Source organism: Vidua chalybeata (genome assembly GCF_026979565.1).
Source record: "Vidua chalybeata isolate OUT-0048 chromosome W unlocalized genomic scaffold, bVidCha1 merged haplotype SUPER_W_unloc_2, whole genome shotgun sequence".
Classification (NCBI taxonomy): Eukaryota; Metazoa; Chordata; class Aves; order Passeriformes; family Viduidae; genus Vidua; species Vidua chalybeata.
Window position 1 is genome coordinate 493,051 of NW_026530331.1, and position 9,450 is coordinate 502,500.

A 9,450-nucleotide genomic window follows, 5' to 3' on the forward strand; every position below is an offset into this window, starting at 1 on the left:
CAGGATTCTGTTGGTTTTCCGGGCTGCGAGCACACATTGCCAGCTTATGTTGAGTTTTTTATTAACCATCACCCCCAAATCCTCTGCAGGGCTGCTCTCAATCACTTTGCCCAACATGTAGATGTGTCTGGAATTTCCACAATCCAGGTGTAAGACCTTGAACTTGGCCGTGTTGAACTTCATGAGGTTTGCACAGACCCACCTCTCAAGCCTGTCCAGGTCCCTCTGGATGCCATCCCTTCCCTCCAGCATGTCAATCACACCACACAGTGGGGTTCCGCAGGGCTTCATCTTAGGCTCATTTCTCTTCAACATCTTGATGAATGACTTGGACGCAGGACTTGAAGGGATACTAAGTAAGTTTGCTGAAGACACTAAACTGGGAGGACCTATTGACTCCCTCGAGGGCAGAGAGGTTCTGCAGAGAGACCTTGACAAATGAGAGGGCTGGGCAATCACCAACTGTATGAAGTTCAACAAAGAAAAGTGCAACATTCTGCACCCGGGATGAGGCAACCCTACATGTACAGACAAACAGGAGAACAAGAGGCTGAAGAGCAGTGCCACAAAAAGGGACCTGGGGGTCCTGGTTGATGGGTAGTTGGATTTGAGTCAGCAGTACCCTGGCAGCCAGGAGGGACAACCGTATCCTGGGATGCATCAGGAACAGCATTGCCAGCCAGGCAAGGGAAGGGATTGTTCCGTTCTGCTCTGCGCTGGTGCAGCCTCACCTCTAGTCCTGTGTGCAGTTTTGGTCACCACAATATAAGAAAGATATAAAGCTATTAGAGAGAGTCCAAAGGATGGCAACAAAGATGGTAAAGGGTCTAGAGGGGAAGCCATACGAGGAGTGGCTGAGGTAACTTGGCTTGTTCAGCCTGGAGGAGACTGAGGTCAGACCTCATTGCAGTCTACAGCTTCCTCATGAGGGGAAGAGGAGGGGCAGGCACTGATCTCTTCTCTCTAGTGACCAGTGACAGAACCCGAGGGAATGGCATGAAGCTGTGTCAGGGGAGGTTTAGGTTGGATATCTGGGAAAGGTTCTTCACCAAGGGAAGTGGTCACAGCACCAAGCCTGCCAGAGTTCAAGAAGTGTTTGGACAATGTTCTCAGGCACATGGTATGATTCTTGGGGTGTCCTGTGCAGGGCCAGGACATGGACTTGATCCTGGTGGGTCCCTTCCAACTCAGGATATTCTATTGTTCTATGATTAACATAACATTCTTTTTTCAATGTCAAGGTAATATAGTATGTGGTTATGAATGCATTTAACTTCTCATTGCTAAAGTGTCTTAACAAACTTGCTTTCCTATCCTAGGGCAATATCCCTGCCTTAGACTACAACAGTCATCTACTAATTCATAAGTCATAAGGGAGCCTGCTACTTTAGCATGATGGCTTGAGGATTATAATAATCATTTTGCTTATTAAACAGGCACTTTGTTACACCTACATTTCCAACCTTATCTTGATGCACTACTGTGTGTATGGAAAGAGAGTTGTTCCAACATATCAGTAAAATTTTATTCTAGTGAATTAGTTATGTTTCATATAATATAAACAGGGAGGAAGACTTATACAGCTCTGTTTAGCAAGGAAGATTCACGTACTTACCTCTAATTGTGGGACTGCAGCCACAGTGCATAAGGTTAAACTCCATAGTAAGCTGCAAGGCGCTCTTTTAAGGGAAGAGGAAACTGGTCAGAGAAACGCCTCCAATTCTCATCCCCAACTTGATTTTTAAATCCATGAAGAATCTACAAATGAGAAGGGGGAGGGAAATCAAAATAATCATTAAACAGTAGATACACGATCATTATTTACTAGCAGCATATGCAGTAAGCAATAAACTGCTGGATTCTGCATCTGTCCATTTGAATTTTTCAGTTTAATATTTAAATGTTACTAAGAGAACAAGGAAGTCCAGGAAACTTCCTAGCCTGGTTTGGTCTTTGGACTACTATTCATTGCTTGTCCTCCATGTGAGTGGCAATGAAGTCACAAAGAGTAGTTCAAGGGTGATCAAAAGAGACTTTAAGCCCTTGGGATGGTTAGTGAGGGAAGCAGGAGCACAGGTTATTTTTTCCTCTGTTCTTCTAGGTGCAGGCAGTGACATTGTAAAAAACAGATGGACCCAGTCTACTAATGCATGGCTCCGTGACTGGTGTTACTGTCAAAATTTTGGTTTCTTTGATAATGAGATGGCCTACATGGCACCGGGCTTGCTGGATTCAGATGAGATTAATCTTTCTCAAAGGAGGAAGAGGATCTTGGGTCAAGAGCTAGCAGAGCTTATTGACAGGGCTTTAAACTAGATATGATGGGGGAGGGGGACATCATCAGGTTTAACAGTGATAAGGTATGGGATAGCATGCCATCTCACTCATAGTAGATGGATGCTGGAGCCAGCAAGAGATGCCCGGAGCCTAAAGAAGGATCAAAGGTCAGCAGGAGAGAACCTGAAGGGCAGCACAAAGGAATTCCAGCCACTCCAGACAGAAAGTCAGCTTCATCCGGGGCCCAACATAAATGCCTCTATGCCAATGCATGCAGCATAGGGAGCAAACAGGAGGAGAAAGACTTATTGGCATCACAGAGACATGGTGGGATGATTCCTATGACTGGAGTGCTGGAATGGAAGGATACAGGCTCTTTAGGAAGGATAGCCCAGGGGAGATGAGGAGGGGGTGTTGCCCTCTATGTCAATGACCATCTAGAGTGCATGGAGCTCTGCCTGGTGATGGATGAGGAGCTGACTGAGAGCTTGTGAGTCAGGATTAAAGGGAGGGCAAGGACAGGTGACATTATAGTGGGGGTCTGCTAAAGGCCACACAACCAGGAAGACTGAGCTGATGAGATTTCTGCAGACAGATAGGAGTGGTCTCATGTTCACAAGCCCTGGTCCTCATGGGGGACTTCAACCACCCTGACATCTGTTGGAGGGATGATGCAGCAGGGCACAGACAATCCATAAGGTTCCTGGAATGTGCTGATGACAACTTCCTTCTCCAAGTGAAAGAGGAGTCCATGAGTAGAGGTGCTATGCTGGACCTTGTTCTCACCAACAAGGAGGGGGCGGTCGGGAATGTGAAGCTCAAGGGCAGCCTTGGCTGCAGTGACCATGGAATGGTGGAGTTCAAGACCCTTGAGGCAGCAAGGAGGGTGCACAACAAGCTCACTGTCCTGGATTTCAGGAGAGCTGACTTTGGCCTCTTCAGGGATCTGCTTGATAGAGTGCTGTGGGATAGAGCCCTGGAGGGAAGAGGGGCCCAAGAGAGCTGGATGATATTCAAGGATTGTCTCCTCCAGATTCAAGAGCAATGTATTCCAACAGAGGAAATCAGAGAAGAACACCTGTGTGGATGAACAAGGAGCTCCTGGACAAACTTAAACACAAACAAGTAGCTTACAGAGGGTGGAAGCAGGGAAAGGTAGTCTGGGAGGAATACAGAGAGATTGTCCAAACAGTCAGGGATCAGGTTAGGATAGCTAAAGCCCTGATAGGATTAAACCTGGTCAAGGACATCAAGGGTAACAAAAAAGCTTCTTTAGGTACATCAGAGATAAAGGAAAAATCGGGGAAAATGTGGGTCCTCTCAGGAAGGATATGGGTGACCTGGTTACCCAGGACATGGAGAAGGCTGAGGTACTCAATGACTTTTTTGCTTCAGTTTTCACCAACAAGTGTTCCAGATACACTGTTCAAGTTTCAGAAGATGAAAGCAGGGACTTGAGACCGGGTTTGAAACCATTTAGGGTACCTGAAGGTGCACAAGTCCATGGGACCTGACAAGATACATCCACTGGTCCTGAGGGAACTGGCCAAGGATATCCATCATATTTAAGATATTTAAGAAATTTAAGAAGTCATGGCAGTCCAGTGAAGTTTCCCCTGACTGTAAAAGGGGACACATAAACATCATTTTTAAAAAGGGAAATAAGGAAGTCCCAGGGAACTACAGGCCAGTCAGCCTCACCTCAGTGCCAGGCAGGGTCATGGAGCAGATCCTCCTGGAAACTACGCTAAAGACCATGAAAAACAAGGTGGCGATTGCTGACAGCCACCATGGCTTCACCAAAGGCAAAACAAGCCAAAAAAACTTGGTGGCCTTATATGATGAGGTTACAGTAGTGGTGGATGAGGGAAGAGCAACTGACATCATCTACCTGGACTTGTGCAAAGCATTTGACACTATCCCACATGACATCTTGGGCTCTAAACTGAAGACATGTGGATTTGATGGGTGGACCACTCAGTGGATAAGGAATTGGCTGGATGGTCACACTCAAAGTATGGTCAACAGCTCAATGTCCAAGTGGAGTCATCAGGAGTCAGTGTTGGGACCAGCACTGTTTAACATCTGTGTCAGTGACATGGACAGTGGAATTGAGTGCACCCTCAGCAAGTTTGCCAATGACACTGAGCTGTGTGGTGGGGTAGACACACTGGAGGGAAGGGATGGCATTCAGAGGGACCTGGAGAGGCTTGAGAGGTGGGTCTGTGTGAACCTCATGAAATTCAACAAGTCCAAGTCCCATTGCCCATGGGAATCACATGAGGTTTAATACAAACAAGTGCTGGTGCTGCACCTGGGTCAGGTCAACCCCTGGTATACAACAGGCTGGGGCATGAACAGATTGAGAGCAGCCCTGCTAAGAACGACTTGGGGGTGCTGTTGGATGAGAGGCTGGACATGAGCTTGCAGCACAGAAAGCCAATTGTATTCTGGGCTACATCAAGAGGTGTGACCAGCAGGTTAAGGGAAGGGATTTTGCCCCTCTGCTCTGGTGAGACCCCACCTGGAGTATTGCATCCAACTCTGGGGTCCCCAGCACAGGAAGGACATGGACCTGTTGGAGCAAGTCCAGAGGAGGCCATCAAGATGATTAGAGGGGTGGAGCACCTCTCCTACAAAGACGTGCTGAGAGAGCTGGGGTTGTTCAGCCTGAAAAAGAGAAGGCTTTGGGGTGACCTAATTGCAGCTTTCTGGTACCTGAAGAAAGATGGAGAGGGACTTTATACAAGTTGTGTTTGTGGACAAAAAGCTTGACATGACTCAGCAATATGCACTTGCAGCCCAGATACCAAGTGTATCCTGGGCTGCATCCAAAGTAGCATGGCCAGCAGGTGGAGAGAGGGGATTCTCCCCTTCTACTCCGCTCTCCTGAGACCCCACCTGAGTATTGCATGCAGCTCTGGGGTCCTCAACACAAGAAAGATGTCTACCTGTTGGAGCGAGTCCAGAGGAAGCTACTAAGCTGATCAGAGGGCTGGAGTCCCTCTGCTATGAAGACAGGCTGAGAGAGTTGGGGTTGTTCAGCCTGGAGAAGTAAAGGCTTCAAGGAGACCTTAGAGCACCTTCCAGTACCTAAAGGGGGCTTATAAGAGCTGGAGAGGGACTTTTCACAAGGGCATGCAGTGATAGGACAAGGGGGAATGACTTCAAATTGAAAGAGGGCAGGTTTAGATTAGATGCTGTGAAGGTGGTGAGACACTGGAACAAGTTGCCCAGAGAAGCTAACTCCCTATCCCTAGAGGTGTTCAAGGCTAGGTTGGATGGAGCATTGAGCAACCTGGTCTAGTGAAAGGTGTTTCTGGCCATGGCGGTGGGTTGGAACTAAATGATCTTAAAGCTCCCTTCCAACCCAAACCTTTTTGTGATTCTATGATTCTAATGTCTTTCTTAAAGGAAAAAACCCCAACATTTCAGTTAAGGGTGACATATACAATATTGCTACACACAGAGATTAGCATAAAGTATATAAATATATATTCTATATAAATATAAATATACATATGTGTGTGTGTGTAGTTTTAATGACTATGGTGACAACCTAGAGTTAGGCTAAACATTTTGTCAATTGACACAGTTTATGTGTTAAGATGGCTGAGTTCATATTCATTTTTTTAAACCTGTAATATGTTCTGGGAGGAAAGCTGAGCCAGAACCACCGTCAGCATTTGACAGAATGAATGCCTGTCAATTTCTTTCAAATAACAAAAGTATCCTGTGAGAGCTGTGTTTTTTCCATGGAACCTGTAGAAAACTGTTAGTAAAAAAGAAGCTATTAAAATATTTTGTGTTTTGAAAGAACAGGGATCCACAACATAAGAGGGGAAAAAAAGTCAAATCTACAGGTTTCAGTCTGGACCCTCCAATGTAATAACTTAACCGAAAGCTAAAAAAATTGAATGGCACTGTCAAAAAGGTCTTAGTATTTTAGCTCCTCTTAATAGAAAATAATGCAGTCTCTAAAGTTTTGGTTGTTTTTCTTTTTTAAACTAAAGGGTACGTAATTGTGGAACAGTCTGTCATGAAAACATCCTCACAAAAAAGGCAATGTCAAAGTTAAAGCTCATGATACTGAGTTCACCCTCAACACAACTTTCTCAAGCAGAGCTGTTTTTAAACAGCATGTAGCAATAATATTACAGTGTCACTAGTAAATTTACCGCTTTTCTCCCTGAAAGAGACCTTCCACAGACAGATTCACCTCTCTTTCCTAACCCAAAGAGTCTGATTTGCCAGCTGCCAAGAAGCTACCAAAAAAATCTAAGAATGTCCAGGTACAACAAAAGGAGCACTTTTAAAAAATTATCTTACAGGACAATTTCAGCAATTGAGCTTCAGTTACAGTATTCAGATATCTTGCTTTTATAAAACATGATACAATTAGGGTATATATCAGATCTCAACACTGGCAGCTCATGCACCTTTGCTCTTGGAAGGAGCACTTTCTCTCTTAGCTCTAGCGCTCCAAAACCAACAAACCAACCAACCCCCCCCCCCAAAACCCAAACACTCTCCACTATCAAGAGAAAGACCTCGGGGGACTACAAATTTTTTTTCTCATTATTTCTAAAAGGCATAATTATAGTTGGAAAATATGTAACTAGACTACAATAATCATGTATTCAACTAACATAAAAACTCATCCCAATGAGGAAGTAATCTAAAAAATTTGTATGCCATCACTTGAAGAAAGCTTTGTCTCTGTCCTTGCTTGGCAAAAACCACAAAAAATACACTTCAAAAAGCAAGGATGTCCTTATGCCAAGTGACCAAGAAACACTGTCTACTTTGAATGCATTAGATCCCACCTGGATATCGTGGAAAGAATCTGAAAAAGTGAAGCATAGCTTATTGAAGTAAGCATTGAATGCTGAAGGACCAGGACAGAAACATGTACTGAAACTGCTTTGGACAACCATCACAGACAGCATCCTGGACTTTCTTTTAAGCTTGTATTTCTTGTTTCCTTATGCTGATGCTAGAATACACACAGCCATGCATTTCCTGACCCTGATATTCCTTTGAAGCTTCTCAGATATTTGGTCTCCTAACTAGGACAGTGAGATTTTTTGTCTTTGATACTCAAGACAGGATTCCAATGTTCTAGTCCGTTCTGATGCACACACTTGGCATTACTTGAAGAGGAAGTACCAATATTGGCCCACAATCCAAGTATGTACTTAGAAATATGTTCCATTTTATCTGTAAGAGGACCATTAACTTTTGACATACATCCTTCCTAAAGCTAGAGATTTCACTTTACAACATACGAGAAAAGCCACGCTACTGAACAATAACAGCATCTGTGCATGAAACGGAAATAAGTTTATTTTGTTCTGGTTTTTAACTGAAGACACTAGTGCATAAACACAATATATTACTTTGTGTCTCTGTGTGTGTTTTGTTTATTTCACACAAGGCCAACAGTCCTTTTGATTAAATTCTATTGACACTTTGTCTAGGGATGCATTCTTGGCTATCTCACTACATAAGTTTCTTGAAGACTTGCTTATCCAAGAGGAATTCTGAGGAGGGTTAAGCAGTCCCAAAAACTTATTTTCAGCTGGAGCAAGATAAACAGATCAGGATACTACCAGAAGATTTTCCATTTTCAATTTTCTAGACATTAAAAAAAAAAAAAAAATTATTCTTGGGGGGGATGAGTCTTAAACCACACAGATCACATTTTCTAGAAAAGAAAAAAAAAGGGGGAAAAAAGTTTTCTATGTGGTATAAAACCCCCTGTTCTTCCAAATGCAGCCAAAACATAGTAGGCTGGACATTATAAAAACATTGGTTAAAAAAAACCCCAGATTTTTATGATGTTCTGTTTAAAAGTTTATGACTTTGCAAGAAAGCCTTCATGACCACAAATACAGTAAGTGTTAATAATGGAAATAAAAAACAAGAAAAGAAAAGGATCCAAAAATAACCACAGTTCAGATATACTGTCAAACTAGAAACATTACCTTACAGAACATGTCTCGGAGATCATCTTTTGGGTTAATCCACGATGCAACAGCATCACAAAAAAAAATAAAGTCCTATAAGATTAAACAATCACATGGGTTAGGAACCTCACATTTATCTGTCTGAAAACAATGTCCAATATTTGTTCTATGAACTATGCAGGGTATCTGATCCTAACTCACAACTTTTAGCTTTATGCCTTTATTTTCTAGTTAATTCAGACAATAATGGTAAGCTATTGTATGTTTAAGTATATGGAAATAGAAATAGCTGAGTGTAGGAATACCTTTGTTTAATAGGATTTTTTATTAAATTGAATCACAGTTTAAAACACCCCAAACCAACAAACAAACAACTCCTCCCCTCCCACACCACACTTGTCTAACTAATCCTTTCAGTACATATTACAAGTTTGAGAACCAATCATCTTAGTAACAATCAACAAACTCAGGATCACACTTGCAACTTACGTATTTTCAGTTGGGAAAAAAGCTGTTGTATTTTTTTTAAGCAGAGCCAGAAATTGTTTCTGGGAAACACAGAATGTGTACATGTTCAAAACTAAAGTCACCCCAAAATCACTATTTTGCATTACCTCCTACTATACCATTAAAACATCAGTCTTAATGATTAAGTTGATAATGCATGTTTTTGGATAGGAACTGAGGATAGCAACTACATTGGAGGAGAGCTTGGATAATGAAGAGTCTCCTTAATTGCTCCCTCCGTTTAAGCTGTCTGAATGAACAAACAGACAGCAGAAGAGGAAAATGCTAAGTACAAGATAGGGGATACGTGAAATGAACTGAAAAATTCAAAACAAGATAAAGGTTCAATTATTGCATTTCAGGGAGAAGGATTCCAGGCAGAGGAGAGGGAAATTCACCTCTGTTTTCCTCTTAGAAAATATTACCTTCATACAGCTTTACCTTGGAGCTGCACAGACTAAAGAGCAAATCATATTCTATTCTTGAGATGTACAATTTATTTTAAAGGGATGCATCTTCCTTGTCATGTTGACTATTTAAGCAATATATCCAAAGCTGAAAGAGAATCTTCCCTGACCAAGTTTTAAGAATAAAGGGGTGGTTATTGCTTTTGTTCTGTTTCTTTTTTTAAAAGCCTAGATTGTATCTTAAAAATAGGTTTCAATATGTCAGCTTTTGCCTTGTATTTTCATACATA

General features: G+C 42.5%; 1 protein-coding gene across 1 annotated transcript in view; it reads right to left on the minus strand.

Annotated features, from left to right (window-relative positions):
* Positions 1-9,450, minus strand: part of LOC128782878 (transportin-1-like) — a 150,986-nt gene that overhangs the window by 21,717 nt on the left and 119,819 nt on the right. Inside the window, exons 22-23 of the mRNA XM_053933382.1 lie at positions 8,265-8,339; positions 1,616-1,758 (exon numbers count right to left, since the gene is read on the minus strand). Of these exons, the coding sequence (XP_053789357.1) occupies positions 1,651-1,758; positions 8,265-8,339 (183 nt within the window). The 3' untranslated portion in view covers positions 1,616-1,650. The remainder of the gene's footprint in view (positions 1-1,615; positions 1,759-8,264; positions 8,340-9,450) is intronic.